Here is a 20,449-nt window from a genome sequence, read left to right on the forward strand (position 1 = left end):
ATTTTTAAATTTGACGACGTTTTATTATAAAAACTTAAAATTTTATTTTTAGATAAATTTGAATTTTAGAATATTTTATTTTCAGGTAATAAATTGCTTTATATTGCAAGAATTGCTTATGTTTAAATTAATCTTGGCGTTTGATATTTTATTATAATAATTTAAAATAAAATTAACTGATTAATTTAACTGAAATTAAAACACTTATAAGACTTACATATATAAGTGATTTTAAAGCCATAGTGATTGCTAATTTTTAAATTGATTTAACTTTAAAAAGCTTTAAATAGCGCTTACGCTTTTCATTTTCAGCATGCCCACATAAAAAATTGTTTAATTTGCAATCCTCATATTAAAAAGCTTTTTCCAGTGCACTTCCACAACCATCCGAGAAATTCACGGTTTACTGATTTCTGCGCTTTCGTTTTTGTCTTGTTGGGCAAAAAATCGAAAAAGATGGCTACTAGCAGGGCGGGCTAACAGAAATCATAGCAGAGCCGAGCAGAGGCGTCCGTCCAAGTGGGGTATCCTTAAAAGATGGGGAAGATGAGGAGAAGGCCCCCCCGCACAACTTGTCGCTCTTTTTGAAGAATGAAACGGAAATGGGAACAAAGTGGTGGGTGTTAGATAGGGACGACGGTACTATGTTAAGGGGCATCGCAGCACTAGACCTTCTCAAGGTCCCGTTCTCCAATTGGGGTTCCTCATTTTTAGTCGCAGCGCACACACGCCGACATGGGGAAGTCTTGACTATCGTAGCAGGCGATCAGAAATCGGCGAACAGGTGGTTTTCATGGGGTGTGCGGGGAAAATCCGATTACCGGGCATTCCAATTGTGTACGTGTTTGTTTCGCCGTATCAGTCAAATGAGCTACCATCTCTTTTTCGCCCTCAGCAGCTCTCCCACTCACTCTTTCCGCTGTTCCGCTCGTTTGTTACGTCACGCTATAGCGCCACATCGGTTTCGATTTCGTAAGGGGAACGCAGGGTATCGAGGAGGGGTATCCGAGATTATATAGCGAGTACGTGTGCTTAAGTTTGGAGCACTCGTAGTGCTCAAATTGCTTGGGGGTTTTAAATGAAAATATATGGGCTCCATGGGTCACATAGCAGTGGCGTTGAGCTCTACAAAGATACATTGGAATCAATTTCAATATTTTAAATAGTTTATAAACGTATTTTCAAAGAAAAATGAATTATCACAACAAAAATATTATACAAGAAGAGGTTTATATAGATTTCACTTTTAAACAATTTTTTTTTTTGCCATTTTAAACTAAATAGAAGAAATACGTTTTTTTCCATATTTTACAAATTGAGCAGATATTAATATAATCATTTTAGACATTTATATAAATATTAACATCCACTTTTAATATTTTTTTTTAAAAGTATAACAGATAATCGGGTTTACATATATAGATTTTTATATGGTTAAGAGGCACAGTATTCTTAGAAATTTCTTGATAATACCCGAATTTTCAAAAACCACCCGCCCTAAAACTCCAGCCAACCCCCTGCTTAAAATATTTTTCCCCAACAAAATTTCCCCACCACAACGTCTCTGGGTTCGCCCTAAAAAAAATGCATGCAAGCACCCACATATCAAATCGATATTCTCTAGTTTGGGGGCAAAGTTGACTCAATCTACCTGGCCAACAGGTGCGACAGAACGACAATCCATCTAAAAAAAAAGCCAGCACCACCATCTAGAACCACTCGAAAACCCCATTTGGAAGAACTTTGGTGGTTCTACGTTATTTGCTGGGGGGTGTCGCCGAAAGGATACTTTCATTTCACGCCCGGCGAGAGAGTGCAAACAATTTTTAGTGAAATTTTCGAATAGGCGAACAGCAAGCTCCCTTTTTTTGCGAGGGGTTTTTGGTTCCGATTCCGATTCTGCCGACGACACTTGATGATGATGATACTCGCTCAATACACACACCCGTATTTTGTATGTTGTGTGTGTGTTTGTGGTGTGTTACGTTTTTTATTCCGCCTGTTTTTTTGTTGTTTTTATTGTTCATGCGCACACTGAAAAAGGTTCAAAGTAATGACGGGAGCGCCAGCAGCAACGGCAACAACAACATCCACTTAGAATGATAAAACAAACACAGAAACGACACGAGAAACAATAACAACAACTAAAGCTTGGAGAGCACACGCACACCAGTGTTAAACGAAAAAAAAAGTGGGTGGTGGGGCGAATAAGAGGAAGGAAGAGGGCGGAGGGTCAGGGCTGGTTGGCTCGCTCGCACTCGCACGACATTGACTTTGAAACACATTTGACAGCCCCAAGCAGAAAAAGCAGAAACGCTCGTGATCACGACTAAAAGCAGAAGCAGCAACAACAACGAGATAACCAACATACAGCCATAACCATAAACAACAAAAATTTTCTAGCGTCGAAGAACTTTTAAGTACCCATCAGTGTTGGTAACTCTGGTCTGAAGCCACTTCTTAACAATTGTTGCTCTTAAATTGTATATTAAAAAACTTCATATGCAACTGCTGTAAAAATGGAAATTAATAATACCCATCAAATAATAAAAAATGCCGATTAATTTTAACTTTAATAAAGTAAAATAAGCTTTACTGCGCTGGAGACTAGAAATTGAAGAAGATCATTAAAACTTAAATTTCAAATGCATGTATTAATTAATTTTTTTTAATGCAAAAAAAAATGTTTAAAAAATCTTTCAAAAACAACTTTCCCGCTGAATATTTGTCATCACTGTTTCCCCATTCCTGTGCTCCCGCCAGGTAATTAGCATTTTGGTCTCTTTGCATCTCCCTCGCACGCACAAGCAACATGACAACCTAATTCACCACGCCGGAGCGAACGCAAAGGTAAATGAACTGCCCCCCCTTCTTCAGCACCCTTCCACTCACGCGTGTGCTTTTTATTTGTGTGGGTAGGCATTTTTCAATGCCAAGGTGACACACCATCTCCCTCTCCCTCTCTCTTTTGGATGCCTATCTTCATCTCATTCGCTCTTGCGGCGAATAAGCAACCTCCTACACTTTTCTGCTCTACTGTTACCGTTAAAACTTAAACTTAAAACAGTTCAAACATTTTTTACAACACAAAAACCGCCGACGTATTTCTACGTATCCACCATTATCACATTGAATCCCATTCAATCCACTCGGCAAACTCACTCGCGACCTGCCACGCCCCGAAAACCAGAAAAGGGGGCGGAGGATAAGAGTACCAGTACGAGTGAGTGAATAGTGTGAATGCCTTATATTCGTAGCGGTTTTGTGAATTTTGTAACAGGCATCCAGAAATACGGGGTGGATATTTTAGGGACCACGCCGGGCACGAAAGAGATGAATATATGCAGCAATGTTTGCTCAGTATTCGTGCGCTCTATACTCCAAATGATGGGCGCCTGTTAACTGTTTTAGTTAAAGAGCAATCCATTTTGTTTTGCCCCATGAAAAGGAGTAGCGCCAATATTCTGTCCCCATCGCAATCGCACATACCATACTGCCATCTCAACTTGCACGCAGATCTCAAAGTTAGGGGAAGCAAAATGCGAGAAAGAGTGCGAAATGAAGGCAGCCAATGCAGTGGATTTGTTTTTGTGCAGCCTTTTAATAAGGTTATCATAATTATTTTCCCCTATTATTATGTTCAATATACTTGATTGCTAAATTTAAAGCTTTAATTACTTATTTTATTGCTACTTAAGCTTTAAGCGCATTTGCACAAAAGCTGAGCAACAATGTGCTATCTTAAAATGGGAATTTGCAAAAAACGTAAATTGTTGGTAAAGCTTGGAATGTAAAACAAAATTGCATAATAACAATTCATTTGTTAATAGTTTTTGTCAGTAATTTCGAAAGTTTGTTGTTATATGTTGCTTGTGCTTAATTTATTAAGACTTTTGGGCAAGAACTAAGCATAAGCTTAATTTTTTCTGAACTAGGGATTGAGGTTCTGCTTGTTTATGCTAAGGGGGGGGAGGGGGTTTTGGGGCTCCCTTTACCCATCATTTTGGCTTTCTGATAAAACTTTCAATCTGCAAAGCACAAAAAAAGCATTAATAGCGCTTTCTGCAAGTGTGTGTGGAGGTGCTTTTGATTTAATAAAGTTGGCCGATTCTTTATTTTTGATAATAATAAGAAATAAATGTCTTACAAATAAAGACTTTTTAGCTTAAAAACTTGTAACTCTGAAATTTTTGGTGGTCTACTGCATAATACTGTCCTAATCTTAAATAATATTCAGAAATAAAAGTATTAATAGATAAAGACTTTTAAAAGAAACTATAACACTGTTAAAAAACATTATATTCTAACATTTTTGGAAAGTATAAATATGATATTATTGGTTAATGATCCTAAGTGATCTTGTCACTAATGGCATTATTATATCTTCTATATTCTTATGTTTTGAATACTTTCTTTCGTGTTTTTAAGTTTCTTTAATATCTTTTGGAACTATTTTTACTTAAGACCTATTATTTCTTTGCTATGCAACGCTTTTGGTTAAAGTTCTCAGACTTATTGTGCTTCTTGATTGGCCTAGAACTTTTAAACACTCACTCGACTCGTCAGAACTCACTCTTTATGAGCGATGCAGCTTGCAGAACAAGTTTAGAACTTAAACTTTGGAAGAGGGAGACAGCACCACAGCCCCCAAAGAAAGGGAAAGGGAGAAAGGGCTATTGGTGTATAAGGTATCCCAACCTGAGAAGAACCCGAGAATATGTTCCCTTATCCCCCCTTTTCAGTGTCTATTTTATTAAAAGCACTCGGATTGTGAACTTGACAGATTTAACTTTTTTCAAGTTTCATTTCGGAATACCGAAAAGCGGCCGCCTCGCATCGCATCGCAACTTTGGCAAGTTAATTTAGCATGGAAGCTACAGTTTTTGAAAGTTCTTGTGCTGGGCGCTGAAAATCGGCGAAGGCTTTAGCAGGGCGATATGGGTTTTATATTTGTGTTTGTTTTGAAACAGGTCGACGATGCTTGGGGCTTCAAGGGGGAGAAAAGGGGGTCAACCGATCCGAGCGTAAGCGTTTTATGTTTTTTTTTTTCGGCCGAGAGCTTAAACAGCTTTTTAGCAGGCACATAATACAAAAGAATTTATTTATTGGCCTGCTTCAATAATTTTGTAAGCAAATAAAAAAACAACCAAGACCTCAAAACAATTTTTAAAATCTAATAACTTTCTACTAAGCAAAGAAATTATTACTAATGTTATTATCCAAAATCTTTTAGACAAGTTAATTAACTTGTCATTTTTGTTTAAAGATGAAAAAAAAAAACACACTTAAATTGTTCCTAATTGCTTATCGTATGGCCTTATAAAAAAAAGGTTATGATACTCACTTAAGTAATTTGCACAAAAGTGACTCAAGATTTACTAACGATCTTTAAAATATAAGCAATTATTTAAAAAAGATGTAATTTTAAATATATAATAACGTACCAAGCTAAAACAAAAAAAACCAAAGTGTACTCCCAAAAAGCTTGTAATTACACTTGAATTAATTGATATAATTTTTAACATTTCAAAGTTATATTTTTTTTTTTTGTTAAAAACGTTCAAAAATATTTAACTACTTAAAGTTGGTAACAAACTTAAAATTTCTAGGTTTAGTAAATTTCTTTTCTAATTTTTCTTGAGGCATATTAGTAAGAATTTTAAAATCTTTTAAATGTTGTTTGAAAAAACAACCCAAAAATTTCCGAAAACAAAGCAAAGAGGGTGACTATTTTAGACAACCATTTCTTTCAAGCCCTAACGCTCTTTTTTCATATCGTTTTCAAAATTGCACATTTAACCGAACGGAAGCAGTTTTTTCAACGAAATTGCACAACTCATTCGGTGTAGAATTATTGTAATCCCCACCAGGCGCACAGAAGTGGTTAATTGGTGGATATCCCCAAGTGTCTTCGGAGTGCTTTTCGCCGCAAGCACTTTTCGCAACGAGTGCGAGCGGGATGGAAGCTGTGCGCAGCTTTTGCCGCGCCCCACTTTGGAGCAGTGCCATCTCACTCGCACGCAGTGTTGCATTCGCATGGTGCCGTAAAAAGGAATAGTGCAGAAAAGACGCCAAATCACTGCCTATTTTTCCTGAGCCCCTGTTGAAAAATTCACAAAAAGCCAAAATAGCGCGGAACACACAATTTTTTTCCCGGACGGCGAATCACGACGCAACTCTAAAATCCGGCAGTTGGTATTTAAAATTTTGAATCAGTCGAAGCGACTCCGAATTGGAAAAATTGTGGTCTAATAATAATGCTTAGTTATGATTTCTGTCGCTCATGGTTTTTTTTTTAAATATACAAAATAAGTTACAGAAAATGTTGCGTTTTTACGATTTAAGTAACTTGTCGTAGATTTGAATTTGTAACGTGCGTAGAAGCCCGCGAAATGATAAGTAAATGTATTTTCGCAATTGGCAATTGATTATATATAAATTAAAGATTTAATTAATCTTCAAAATTATATTATTTAATCGTAACAAGAATAACAAATAATTAGGAAATTACTACTCAATATTTATTAAATTTTTTTTTTAAACATAAACCACTCTAATTTTTTTTTATGTTAATATATCTACAACTTGACAACTCTTTAATGCATTTCTCCTGCATTCCCTTTTGCTCAAAATCATCTGTGATTACTTCTATTTTTATCTTTTACAAGAAATTGCAGCAAATAAATTGCAATTCGTTAATTGTCGCTCAAGCTTTTAAAGGTGAGTGTTTTCTGTGGAACAAAATAACTACAATGGAAAGTAGAAAATAACTATATTTTCAACAAGACATCCAAATAAATTTCTTTAATATTTAAGTATAATTTGTATGTGTTTTTTTATATTTAGCAGTTACATAACAGACCTAAGCAAAAATGGCTCTACCCGATGGACTCTCTGGCAAAATGAAGGTTTTCCAGGTGAGTTACTATGTCTTAAAACATGAAATATATTTTAATACCCTTTATTTTTTAGGCTGTAAACGAATTGCCTGTTTTTTTGAAAGGCGGACCAGCGGATAAGATTTTGTTTGGCATAACTGCTGGACTGTGCGGCGTTGGCGTTTTAAGCTTTATCCATTTGGTCTACACAATGGGTTTCTCCAAAAAGAAGGCTTAAATTAAGTTATCAAAAAATGCTTTGATTAAAGATACACTAATGTAATTAATTAAATTTTGGGTTTTTCTTATTTCAAAACAAATCAAGAGAGGCGCCTTAAAAATATTTCTCATAAAAAAGTAGAGCAGCACTGTTTTCGGGCAACGCAATTGTGAGTCTGGTATTTCTAGCATGTGCCAAATCTGGCCACACTTTTTGGGAGGAAAATAAAAACAAAGAAAAATTGTGTGTTCCAACAGATTTAAGTAGAACTTAACGCGAAAAACCAACGAAATGGAGCCCAACGATGAGGTGGTTGAACGCCAAAAACTTGTGCCAAACGACGTGGAAACTGAGGAGGAAGCCCAAAGCCAAAGCGCACCGAAATCAGCTCAAACCCCCGCCTCACCAGCCGTTCCAAATGTAAGATTTCCTCGGTTTTGTGGCTCCATAAATATATATTTCTCCTGTTTCTATGTAGATCAAAATCAAAGGAATATCCAGTGGGGATACCACACGTAGCAGAAATTCCGCCTCCTGTTCCATCGAGCGTACAATATCCGAAAAGGAGAAGGACAAGAGTCAGGGACAGGGTCAAACGGCTGCAAAGGTGTCGTATGTGAATGAGCGACGACCACGCCCACAGGCGCATGTGGGGAGCGTCGGTGGAGGCGGCGGAGATGAACGATTTGAATTTAAGACCAGGCCACGCAAATTGCTCAAAGGTGGGTGAAGCTATCAAGCCACATTACTCATCGCTTTCCCCCCTTTTTCTATGCCTTTCAGACGTCGCTGTGGATTGCGGTTTTTGGCGTCAGCTGGAAGGGTTCCGGTATTCGGTTTCACCCACAGTAAAAATTCCTTATGAACTATAACCGATTTCACTGCCATAACACAAATCATTTGATCGGTGGATCTATATTTTTTGCACTATTTCTCAGATACTTCAATATTTTACAAAGTAAACTTCAGTCGAAATGATATCTTTTCAAATATAGTACCTACAAATCTTATTTATTTGACTTCCAAAATAATTTAAACGAACGTTAAAAAAAAAAAACAGATACCATAAATAATTTTAAATAACTAATATAGGAATATTGTAACTAAAAGACCCCACTCCTTTGATTCTTTTATAAACAAAGAAGCACTTTTAATTTAACTTTAGTTTCCTTGCTATATATATAAGAAATTTAGCCCTAATATCTCCTCTTTTGATAATAAATTTGACTAATTGCCGGCTATCACGGCCATCATTGACCTTTGCCAGCGATGACGCACTTTTCCGGTATCCATATGGCCGGAATACATTACATTTCATTATTCACACACCCGCACACAGACCCTAGAAATAGGTGGTTATCATTTCAATAATTGAAACTACAAGCCTTCGAAGCCTCTTGCCACCCCATGCGAAAAGCAACAAAAAATAACAGCCGGTCGTAGGACCTTTTTCTTAGCTTTCTGTTGGCTTTCACATTCGGCTCTGTTCACACGGCAGTGGTAGCTTATTTATTTGGGGAGCATTATTTACCCTAATCTAATTTGATTATTGTTATTTAATTTAGATTATGGCAATCGAAGAAAGAGTGTTAATTAAGTGAAAGTGACAGTAAATTTATATTAATTTGTAATATATATTTTAAATCTTTTTCTCTTTTATATATCATAATCAAAATCTAATAGCCTTTTATTGTTTATTTGTATGATGGTTTCAGTTTTTTTTTTGTTTTATTCAAAACATATTTTGTAAGTTTATGGTTCACAGCTATAAATATTATTTCTTAAGTTTCGTAGTTAATTTATATTATGTAATAATACATTTTTATTTTGAGTACTTATGATTTCTTCATATATTGTATTTTATTATTTGTATTTCCATATCCCCCACGTATGATTTGTTGACCATGTCATGTCGAGACCAGATCGCGATCAATTGGAACCCACACACAGCAGTGCTAACAGTTTAAATGCCATCACTTTGGTGAGCAGCGAGTGGCTAGCACCTGATCCCACCATAACCACGAACAACAACACCACTACCCCCAAGCACAACAATAACAACAACGATAGCACAAAACCCAACAATAACAATCAACATAATAATAGCAATCCGAATACACCGCGATCGCAGCGTCGCAAGGATCCCACAGCTTCGATGCCAAATGCCAGTGTCCACAGCGGAAAATTCGATGATCGTCCAATAAAACATCATTCATTTGTTTCCGAAGTTCCCGATGTAAAGCACATGGAGCGAGCCCTTCTAGGATTATTGGATGACTTTCACTCTGGCAAACTGAAGGCATTCGGTGAGTGTAGTTTGAATTTTATTTTCTTTCTTTAGAAAGAAGTTAAAGATCTTAAGGTGAAACTGAAGAATTCGCGTTCTCAGCATAAAATCTTAATTTTATTGTAACAAAATTAAATTTTTAATAAATGGCAAGGCCATTTTGGATTTTGAGATTATAAATTCAAGATGTTATGTATTATTCCTTAAAAGAAAACTTGTCATAAAGAAATCCCCGGTTTAAAAGTATTTGAACTTTTTATCAGAAAAAATTCTTTATGACAATCAGTTTAAAAACAAAATTATATCTCAGCCGCCCTTTAACTTATCTTGAGAAAACAAATTCAAGATTTTATTTAAGATTTCTTTGGCCTTAAAACAAAAGAAAATGTTGGACCATCATAAAGAATTTGCAGTTTTGAAAGAAACTACCAGAAGGCTTAAAACGCGAATTCTTTAGGACATGACATATATGTATAACCTTCGAAAATGTCACCAAGACTTTAACTAATCCTCCATCACAATCTTCTACTCCCAAGCAGGTTCCGGCTGCACCATGGATCAGATGACCAAGATCCGCGAGCAGCAGGAGAGCCTGGCCAAACTGCATTTCGAGCTGGCTGCCGCCGAGGAGGATTCTTTGGAGCACGGCAACGAGTTCAACACCAACAAAGCGCAGGAGAATATGTTGCAGCTGATGCAGCGCCTGGAACAGCTCTCCATTTCCATCGAGCAGCTGCAGACAAGTCACACGGGTCTCTGAGATTTGGCCCAGCCGCAGGCCTGGGATCAACGCCTGCTCTGGCTCTGAGCACACCGAGAAAAAAACCATAACCAACAACACACAGAAACAGAAACAGAAGAAACAACAAAACGGAAAGGACATTTGGGATTCAGAAGTTTTACACGAGACTAGCGACTTTTCAACGGGAGAGGTGGGCGGTCACCTGGGATTTTGTGTAAATATTTTAGGTTTTACGCTTAAGTAGGAGAACTCGATGGGCTTCTTATTATGCTAATAGTTTAGCAAACTCGCAGTGATTGTGAAACTAATTTAGATTGTCTTCGCATAGCCATAGCAATAGAATTAAATTATAATAGACAGTGCCAGCGACGGCGGTGCTAGAAAATGATTCATTACATTACAATTCGATTCGATTTGATTATTATTGTGTGCTGCAGGTTATCAGGCTTGACTATGATGACAAATTTGTTCCGCTTATTGTTTGTTATAGTTATTTGCAATATATATATATACACACACTTAATCATATACATTTACGAAACTCGGAACTTATTAAAGTTATCATTTTTATAATGCATACTGAGTGGTTTTGTGGAATCAATTTTTATAGAATTTGGATTCGTAATTCCACAGTGTACTTTGTATTTTTAAAAGGCAATGAATAAGCTTTGTTTCACTGAAGAAAGCTATGCTCAAAGTTATGATTTCTAGCTAACTTAAGATTTATTGGTTGGATTAAACCCAAAATGATTTATTGCATGACCAATCGGAAGTTTATTCTATACTATAATAAACTATAGTATATTTTGTTTGTGCCGCTTGAAGTGCGGAATTCCCCAGTGTACTTTAATTTAAAGGCATTTATTATTTATTTATTTATTTTAGCAAATCTTCTCTAACTCAAGATTTATTGGCTTTGATTGGAATATGTTTAAATTTAAAATGATTTATTTTGTGAGCATTTGGAAGTTTATTCTTAATATTCCTATCACTATTTTGTTTTTGTGGCGCTTGGAGTGTCAGAATTTTGAAGAACTCGGTGTTCTGAGGAAACGGAATTCCCCACAAACACAAACCAAAGCGTACGTCCCCATTCCGCCGATAATATGGGGGATATTCAAAGACGCCCACTGCGGATTCCGTTCTGCATGCACAATTTCCATTTCGGGATGGGCATATCAATTGTGAGAAGTGAACCTTTGGACAAGTGCATTCGTACATAGGAAATTTTATTCCGCCGTTGCTTGTTTTTTTATTTTTTGTTGTTATTTTCTTGTGGTTTTAATTTATGCATTCGTATTCAGATGGTGTCCTCTCTGGTTCTTTGGCTGTCATTGCGCAGTCGCAGCCGGGTTATCTCCCCACTTGTTGCTGTTGCTGTTATTGTTATTGTTGTTTTCCGACTTTAATGTTGTGGCTTACTGTCGTTGTTCTTCTTGTTTTGTTGATTTCTTTTCTTCGGCTGGTTTTTTTTTTGTGATCGGTAAAAGTAATTTGTTGTTCGTTCTTTCTCTTTAATGTTGGCGTAAATCCGGGTTTCAAATAACAAGAACTGTGCACTGGAAGAAAGTTATAACCTTGCTTTGCGGGATAATGAAGTAATTATCTAGGATCAATATAAGTTATTAAAAAAAAAAAAACAAGCTCTAGTTGTATATATTAGAAATCAACTATTTTCTAATAAATTATGTAATTAGTAATTAAAGCCTTGCCCTTTAAGACTTTAGATTTCTTTTAAAATAGAATTTAAATAAATGTTTCTTATTGTTTTTTCTAAAAATGTATTGTAGCAAGCATACCCGAATCGGGTATAAATATTTATATTAATTTATTTTATCTTTTTCTTTTTTTATGTATAGAATTTAAAAATGTTATATTAACAAAGCTAAAACCCCTAACAAAAGGTAAACTTTTTTATTGTTAATTACTTATTCGATTTACTATTTTATAAAAGTGTTGAGGATTCAATAAGTTATTTTAATAAGAACTTCCAATAAGAGATAAAGGTAGTATAAATAGTTATTTATTTTATTTCATTTTTCTCACTATCTTTTATATATTTTCTACAAACTTTAAGCTAGTAAATCTCTTTCAGTGCACTCCCACTTGTTGTTTGTGGCCACCGTTCCCTTTTTTGTTTTATTATGTTTTTCCCGCCGACGTTCTTTTAACTTGTGACCGAAACTGTGAGGTTTTTTTTTGGTTCTTTTGGACTTCTCTGCTTGGCTAGCGGTTTAGTGCATTCCTTGGGCCTCCGTCTCCGTCTCTTTCTCCGCCGGTCTCCCACACTCCCCGAGAAATGGAGAAATAAACGTTTGGACCGTCGCATCCGCCACGCTGCATACAAATGCATTTCGTCCGCCGCCGACAAGGGCGTGGCATTTGAGTCGGCTAACAACCAAACAGAATAAAAACACGCAACATCTATCCCAAATTGCTGCCACAAGTGCCACTGCCACCGCCACCCACTGCCACTGCCATCGCCACTTCCACACATCGGCCATGGATCCACGTTCCATCACGTGCTAGGATTGGGCTGGGGAATCGGGATCCCATCCCAGCGGAGGGCTTGGACATGGAAATGGGGAATATCCGCGGCATTTTTAACCCAGGCAAGGCCCAACCCTACACTCAAATAAATTATAAATTAAATAAAAAAACAAAAGAACGGAAAGGTGTTTAAAATAAAATCAAAGTTGAAATATTGTATAAAATATATTTAGTTAGTCAATGAACTATATAATTTGTATTTCTATATAAGCATGATCAATGCACTCAATAGACCAATAATAAATAAAATTAGGGGAACATAAAAAATTTGTTAACAACCTTTAAATCGAATACCTTTCCTTTGAAAAATTTAATTATGTATTAAATTATTACAATACGTTATAATTCGTATTGACCATAAAAGTAACAAACTGTATTGTAAAAGTTAGATCAATAAACTCTAAATACATTTTATTATTTTTTGAAAGCTATAATTAACTTAAATTAATAAAGTAAGGATGATTTTTTACTACTAAAAGCACAATATAAAGTACGTTTTTATTTAAAATATTTGGACTTTTCCTATACTTTCAATTTCTAATGTTGTTATTTTTATTATCCAATGGTATTTGCCAAAATATTATAATCATCGAACATACTAAATCTACTTAAAATCTTTAGTATACTAAAGGAAATATTATCTATTTTTAATTACGAAAGTATTATTGTTTTTACCATTCCATTTCCTGGTTTAATTTTAAAGTTTTTTTTTAAACTTATACTTCTTTTCCAGTTGTGGAGTATATTTTTTTCAAGTACCAAATGCGACAAGTGCCTGGTTTTGTGAGGTGGGTGCAACAGGGGATCCGATTCGGATTGGGATTGGGATCGTTGGCAGTTCATCGAATCGAGTGTTATGTAAAGACGGCAACCGAAAGAAGTCATTAAATATGTGAAGCGCATATCAAATTTCGAATGAATTGAACTTACTGCGCTTGGTCACATGAGAATTTGATGAACTGCCAAGCGGACAAAGAGTCGTTGATACCTTTTTTATTTCACGGGGGTGGAGTGAGGGGATAAAAGTGCAGGTATTTGAGGTAAGGGTGGGCAGGAGCAACACTTGTTGCCCGGGCAATCCGATACGATATGCCATCGTCGTCGTCGTCGTCGTCGTCGGAGGGGCACTTCATTAACCTGAACTCTGACTCCGACATGGCACTCTGCACTCACAGAAATGAAGAATTTTTAATATTTTTTAAATTCGTTTTAATGTTAGGAGACGTTTATAACAATATAAACAATTATTTTAAAACCAGAAATACAAATATATAAATTTTTAAAACATTTTATAAATTCACTAAGTAATCAAAACAAATATTAATTTTAAACATTGAGCAAAATCATTTAAATACTAAAAAATTTCATAACAAAAATAAATTTTGATAATTTTATAAATTTAATTTAATACTAGAAAAAGTTTATAAATAAAAGTCTTAAGAGTCACCAAAGTATAAAAGCACCACATTCTAAATTATTTTTTACAATTACATAATAATGAAAAACTGTAAAAAAGTAGTTGCTATTTTGTTTTTAATAAAAATTGCACTCATTAACTCATACTTAGTGTATGCCCTGTTTTAAATTGACCTTACTCTCCTTTATTCTATGGAGAATTTGTTTGTCAATTTTTTTTAAGTGTGCCCTACCTTTTTAGCAAGTTGCTTTAAGTCTGTCCCTGTTCCAGTGGCTGTCTGGACTCTTAATCCTTGCCCACCCACGATAACTCAGAGGCAGCTGCTCTGGCTGTGCGGAAATTACGTTGCTGATGAGCAGCTCTGGAAAAGCGGAAGACGCACGAAGCTTTTCCACCTACAGGAAGTGCGACAAAATTCAAACAGACTCTGGTTCCCCCGCAGCTACTCCTTCCCTTCCCTCCTCTCCTCCTCTTGTGCCCGCCATTCTGCATCCTGCATCCTGCTGGCAAAGCGGAAGCAAAAAGAGAAGAGTGAAAGGATGGGGGAGGAGGAGGTGGGTGGTTGGGTGGGTCAGTGGGTGGACCTCTGGGCTGGCTTAAATGCGCACACGGCACAAGGCAAAAAGTTTCCTGCCAGGAGCCAGGACTCCCAAAGAGGAAGTGACTAGTGCACTGAGAAAAAAATGATAAAGTCAAAATAAATATATAATTTTTCATTTTTATATTTAAAATAATTTTATCATTTTAAAATCATAATATATAGTACAATTCATATAAAATTGCATGATTGTATATTAAAATATTTTAATTAATATGAAAAATATTAAATTTAAATGAGTACTATTTGTGTTAACATTTTTTGTAATTGTTATGCATATCTGGGGCTTACCTTCACCGATTATTTTGTAATGTATATCAAGAAAGTGGCAAATTACCATTTAATGTAAAAATGTAAAAAATCCAAATAAAGACAAATAGCAAACTTAAAAAAATAAATATTTTCATAACTTTAAATAACTAAAATCCATATTAAAGTTTATATGTTTTGAATTTAAACTAAACTTTCATATTTTAAAATCAATAGCCAGAAAAAGACAAATGACAACATAAATAATGTAACTTTAACATATTTCAAATAATTTAGTTATAACCATATTAAATTTAAAGTGAAAAACATATAAATTTAGAACGAAATACTTTTACCAGTGTAGATAGAATGGGTAGTGGGTGGCTTTGCTTGGGTTTATTATCGTCATTCCCCTTTGGCAAACGGGGGGGCGTGGCGTGGCGGGGCGGGGCGGGTGAGGTGAGGTGAGGTGAGGGCGACGTACTTTATTTCCTGAAAATGTCCTCGAAAATATGAACATTATATCCCGGAAACGGAAGCTGCAGCATTTGCAAGGAAGTGACGCAAGGGGCAGGAAACACCCAAGCCAACCAAGCGCCCATTGCGCCCATCTACCGCCCATCCCGCCCACAGAGCACAAAACATTTCGTGGACATGGACATGAATGTGGATTTGGATGGGTTGATTAAAGCGGGTAAACAGCAGCGACAGAAGACCAGGACGACAGCGAAAACGAGGACGAGCGCCAGGATACCGTTGAAATGCACACACTAGTGAAACAGGACACAGCCACAGCAGACAGAGCACATGGGAAAAATAACCATTACACTTATTATTCATTCGAATGGAAAGGAAACTAAATCATTTACAAATTTTAAAAAATCTCTATATATGGATTGTTTTTATTTTTAACAGCTTAATCTAGGCAATTATATTATATTCATCTTTATGTTCTTATATTTTCAAATTAATTTTAAGTTTACTTAGTTAAAAACTACTTTTCAGCTAATTATGTTGAACATGAACTGCATTATTTTAAATAATAGTACTGTGAACATTTTATTAAAATTGAATTTAATTATTATTATTATTCGTAAAATGACATATTTTATTTTGCTGTTTTTAATTTTGCAAAAATAAATGTCCATCCGACCGTGACAGGACTCGAACCTGCAATCTTCGGATCCGAAGTCCGACGCCTTATCCATTAGGCCACACGGTCACTTATTTTAGACGATTCAACATGTTCTGTAAGACTAGCTTATCTAGGTTGTATGATTAAAAACCACCATAAACTTTAATTGAGCATAGCAAAACGCCATTTATTTCATAATTTCCTTGGTAAATGACTGATGTAGAATTACTGACAAAAAAAAGCATTTAAAGAGTATTTTATTTTTAAAAAAGTATTGTCAATATTTGTAAAATAAGAAACCTTAATACATATGTTACGGATTATTGTTAATAAGGATATCCATTGCAAATGATAAGTGCACTATTATAGAACTACAAAAAAAAAAAAACATTTTCAAAATATTTAATTCATAAGTAGTAGGATAGAATTATCATTATACGTTTTAGTTTGTGTATTCTCAACAACATTCTGGTACTGAACTACAAAAATAAACAATAAAAAATAGTTCAAAATAACTGATTCGTAAGTTTTAGGATTTTATGTATTAATAGTGTATAAATAGTAAAAGACACTCATTTTTGGTAATTATATGCTTGATTTCTTTCTGTGCTGGTCACAGACGTGAGTCAGGAGAAAGCGGGGGCGAATTGGACATCTGACTACGTTGTCGCATCCTGCAGGAAGCGTGACGTTGCCGCCGGCATCTCCCGGCAGCTCCCTCCTCGTCCATTTCCCATTTCCCACATCCACTTCGGCCCCCGGAAAATGGCAAACGGAATGCGAGAATGGAGGGCATGGGAAGCAGAGAAGCCTTTACGTCAAGGAAATGACGGAAGCAGCCTCAGCAGCTGAATCCTCCGTCTCAGCTGCTCCGGACTGCATCTCCGGAATATGGACGCACACAGGACACAGAACACAGAACACAGCACACAGCACAGGACCTGGGGGAACATCCTTAGATCCTTAGAGAGCGCAGGACACTGCTTTGGCAGGAAATCATCGTCCTCCCATGGGACGTAAATTGAATTCCATGCAAAGTTAATTTTTCTCACTCACCCAGAGAGGAGCAGTGAATCAGTGAATCAGGAGCAGCTTAGCTCGGATTCCGGAATCTGGGCTGCTGAAGTAGTTCCATTTCCGCAAAGTGCGAGGATGAGGGATTTATAGTTAGGGGATCCAGATATGGGAAAACTTTATAAATCAACGGAAACTTTGTCTTTGCAGTTCATGTCGAGCATATATATAAAATTGAATTTAATATATTGGTATAGATTGATGGGCTTAAAGTGATGAAGAAGGTATTTTTAGGAATTCTGTTGAGGAATTTTAAAGGGAAATGGTTGAACGTATTTAAGATTTTGGTTTTTCATAAATTGGAATATTACATTTTTAGTTAATTAATGTGGTGTCTCTTACATTATTTAATAATATTTTTTATACAACTAGAAAATACATATACATATTTAACAAATTTGTAGAATATAAAGTTAACATAATTTTTAAATACGTCTTGTCTTATACTGAAATTGTTATCTTGATCATAACAATCAAGTCTCATATATATGAAACCATTTTCTTTTTCTTTTAAAAAAATGTTAATTTTTTTTCGTTATCTAATAAGAGTTTATAAATTGCCAAACACTTATCCTACCCCTTTTAAGTACCGCAATTAATAAAATCCCACTCTGCCAATGAATTCCGCACTCATATTTTCAGATACTCACCAGATTCCACTCCAAATGACCGACTTCCTTGGGACGCAATTAGAAAGATGGCACATCCTGCCTGGAATTGGCATTTCCCAACGATTCCTCTTCACCAAATCTAGACTGGAGCGCCTCTTTCTCTCAGAATCTGAGAATCGAAGTAGAATAAATATGGGGATATGGGGTATGGGTATGTAATTTACCTCAATGATTACCAAGCCCCCCTGTTTCACCGATCCAGCGATCTGCAATCTATGGCCAATGTACCGCTAGATGATGAGCTGCCTGGACCATAAACAGCGATCCCAAATGCGAATGTGAATGCGAATGCGAGAGAAGATCGGCGGCTCTGTAATTGAGTTCCTCCAGCTGGAAATGGTCAATTGGCAAATAGCAGCGACAATAAATGAATCTCCAGCGGATCCGCCGAGCTGAGAAAGCCTGGCCCAAACAGATTTGTTCGGCTTCGCCAGATTACGTGAAAGGTGAAAGTTGTCGAGAACCGCAAAAGCAGAGGCCAAAAGGCGAGTCTGGAGGAGCAGCAGGTGAGGTAGCTACACGCGGATAAATGAAATCATTAACCAAATAAACGATTTACTTTAATGTATTAAACTCTTTTTAGATATAGATCTAAAAAAATAAATATAAATTGTTTTACTCTTAATATCCATTGTTTGCTGTACAAGTTTTTTTACTTGCTTAAAAATTTGTGTAATAAATATTATATATTCATATATTATTTATGTTTGAATGTTAAACTTATTTTCACGATGTTTTATATCCTTAAGCTTAAATAATTTGTAACAAAATATATTGTTTAATAATTTAAATGAACACTATTCTTTGAAGGCAATTTTTAAGTTTTTACCACAAGTGTAGACCTATTTATGATTTTCTTAGTGCAAAGTTGGCCATAGCAGGTCAGGCAGAAACGTTGAGAAAAGCGATCCAATCCCCGCCAAGTCGATCTGAACCGAACCGAACCGAACCGGACCCCACCTGTCGACGACCTGTTGTCGCTGTCGTTGTCGGCGCAGATATTTCCGTAATCCGAATGTGGAACAGTGGCACAGTAGCCACAACAGTCGCCTCCATTTCTCCATTTCTCCACAGCCACAACTTCTTCTCTTTCGGTTCGGCTTCATCTGCTTTTCTTTCCCCTTTTTTGCGACTTTTCACCATTTATGGCGCATGCGCGACGCGCAGTGCAGAAGTCGCAGAAACTGACAGCCCAGACATCCACAGCCACATCCACATCCAAGACTTCGACATGGAGACGACCCACTGGCTGACTGCTGGACCAGCTCCAGCTCCATCTCCTCTCGTTTCATCTGCAAATCGCAGTACAGACAGGTTACCAGCTTCTTCCCCATCTTCACTGTCTTCTTTGGCGGTGCATTACCGCATTGCAAACCTGAATTCTTCTCGTCTTTCATTAATAATACTCTCCAGGAAGGTTATGCAAAAAGAGATAATGGACCCTCTAAAGAGAAACCAATTTTAATAAATATTTTTCGCAGTTAATGTTGGGTGCTTAAGTTGTCTTTAAATTACTAATTGCTTTAATAGATATAGATCCAATAAAAAAAATAGAAACCATAATATTTCCTATTTCAATCTTTAAAAACTTTATGGTTTTCAATCGATAATTACTACTGCACTGTTTGGATGCCATTTGAAACGATAAAAGTACAGGTTGGAAATAAAAAAATTAATAAAACTATACAATTTACAACTGTATTTAAAATCCCGTTATAATTAATACATTTGTTTTTTTAATATATATGTAGGCAACAAAAATAAAAACCGTAATTTTTGCATTTCACTTTTTAAATAATTAATGGTTAACCAATAAAAGTTAAAACTTCCAAGCTTTCCATAAATTATAAGTTTTATATATAATTAATACTTCAGTTGTTTTAATAGATCTATATCCAATAAAAATATAACACATTATGCAATTCACATTTGCCTTTAAATTACTCGTTGTAATTAATGAATTTTGCTTTTTTAATATATCAATAGTAAAAATTTAAACCATAACATTTCCTAATTCACCTTTTAAACACATAACAACTTTAACTGATACCTATATATAGTGTTTGAATTTCAAAACATAACCAATATAAGTCAAGTCCTTAAGCTTTCCATAAGGTAAACATACAATACAATTTATTAATCCTTGCAATGTACAATTACCTTTAAAATCCTCTTTAAAATTAAATATTTTAATTCTATAAAAATTAAAACCGTAATATGTATTACTTGTTTTACTTTTGGTTTGTAACAACATAACCGATAAATGTCAAGTTATCAAAGCACTACGTTAAGTATACATTTATAATGAAATATAATAAGCCTAACAATTTCTTTATTTTTATATATAACTTTTAGTGCATTCACCGATCGATTAGCTATATTTGAAACCCATATTACTCCTCGTTTCTTTTCATGTTTGGCATACCGATTCCGGATGCCGTCTCCCTCTTTTTTTTAAATCTTCCCGTCTTTCTGCAAATCTCCTCGTCTTTCTTCAAATCTTTCCCATTTCTTTGCCCCTTTCTTCAGTCTTCCAACTTTGGATTGAAGTCGAGTCTTTGGTGCAACGTGTGGTGGCAAAATAGATTATGAATGTAAGGCAGTGGGTGTCGGGGTCTCTTAGTCGGC

General features: G+C 35.7%; 2 protein-coding genes, 1 long non-coding RNA gene and 1 other non-coding gene across 9 annotated transcripts; 2 read left to right on the forward strand and 2 right to left on the reverse strand.

Moving 5' to 3' along the window:
- Positions 1-6,594: 6,594 nt before the first annotated feature.
- On the forward strand, positions 6,595-7,170 carry LOC128262632 (cytochrome c oxidase subunit 7A1, mitochondrial). 2 transcript variants are annotated; one of them, XM_052997002.1, is made up of 3 exons: positions 6,595-6,720; positions 6,847-6,917; positions 6,973-7,170. In XM_052997002.1, the coding sequence occupies exons 2-3, from the start codon at positions 6,873-6,875 to the stop codon at positions 7,114-7,116; spliced, it is 189 nt and encodes a 62-aa protein (XP_052852962.1). In that variant the 5' UTR covers positions 6,595-6,720; positions 6,847-6,872; the 3' UTR covers positions 7,117-7,170. The 2 variants fall into 2 exon arrangements, with proteins under 2 accessions (XP_052852962.1, XP_052852963.1); XM_052997003.1 differs by having other exon boundaries at positions 6,638-6,720; positions 6,850-6,917.
- Positions 7,171-7,288: 118 nt separating this feature from the next.
- LOC128262609 (coiled-coil domain-containing protein 28B) lies at positions 7,289-10,704 on the forward strand. 4 transcript variants are annotated; one of them, XM_052996973.1, is made up of 4 exons: positions 7,289-7,518; positions 7,577-7,820; positions 9,021-9,404; positions 9,922-10,704. In XM_052996973.1, the coding sequence occupies exons 1-4, from the start codon at positions 7,390-7,392 to the stop codon at positions 10,143-10,145; spliced, it is 981 nt and encodes a 326-aa protein (XP_052852933.1). In that variant the 5' UTR covers positions 7,289-7,389; the 3' UTR covers positions 10,146-10,704. The 4 variants fall into 4 exon arrangements, with proteins under 4 accessions (XP_052852933.1, XP_052852935.1, XP_052852936.1 ...); XM_052996975.1 differs by having other exon boundaries at positions 9,925-10,704; XM_052996976.1 differs by having other exon boundaries at positions 9,327-9,404.
- A 5,386-nt stretch (positions 10,705-16,090) lies between these two features.
- Trnar-ucg (transfer RNA arginine (anticodon UCG)) lies at positions 16,091-16,163 on the reverse strand. The gene has a single exon. It is a non-coding gene; the product is annotated as a tRNA-Arg (tRNA).
- Positions 16,164-16,432: 269 nt separating this feature from the next.
- LOC128262636 (uncharacterized) lies at positions 16,433-18,775 on the reverse strand. 2 transcript variants are annotated; one of them, XR_008268357.1, is made up of 4 exons: positions 18,651-18,775; positions 17,986-18,336; positions 17,801-17,930; positions 16,433-17,292 (listed from the first exon to the last, which is right to left on the reverse strand). It is a non-coding gene; the product is annotated as an uncharacterized LOC128262636 (long non-coding RNA). The 2 variants fall into 2 exon arrangements; XR_008268358.1 differs by having other exon boundaries at positions 16,433-17,389.
- Between the last annotated feature and the right edge of the window lie 1,674 nt (positions 18,776-20,449).

This window comes from Drosophila gunungcola, unplaced genomic scaffold (genome assembly GCF_025200985.1).
Source record: "Drosophila gunungcola strain Sukarami unplaced genomic scaffold, Dgunungcola_SK_2 000001F, whole genome shotgun sequence".
In the NCBI taxonomy this organism is placed as follows: domain Eukaryota; kingdom Metazoa; phylum Arthropoda; class Insecta; order Diptera; family Drosophilidae; genus Drosophila; species Drosophila gunungcola.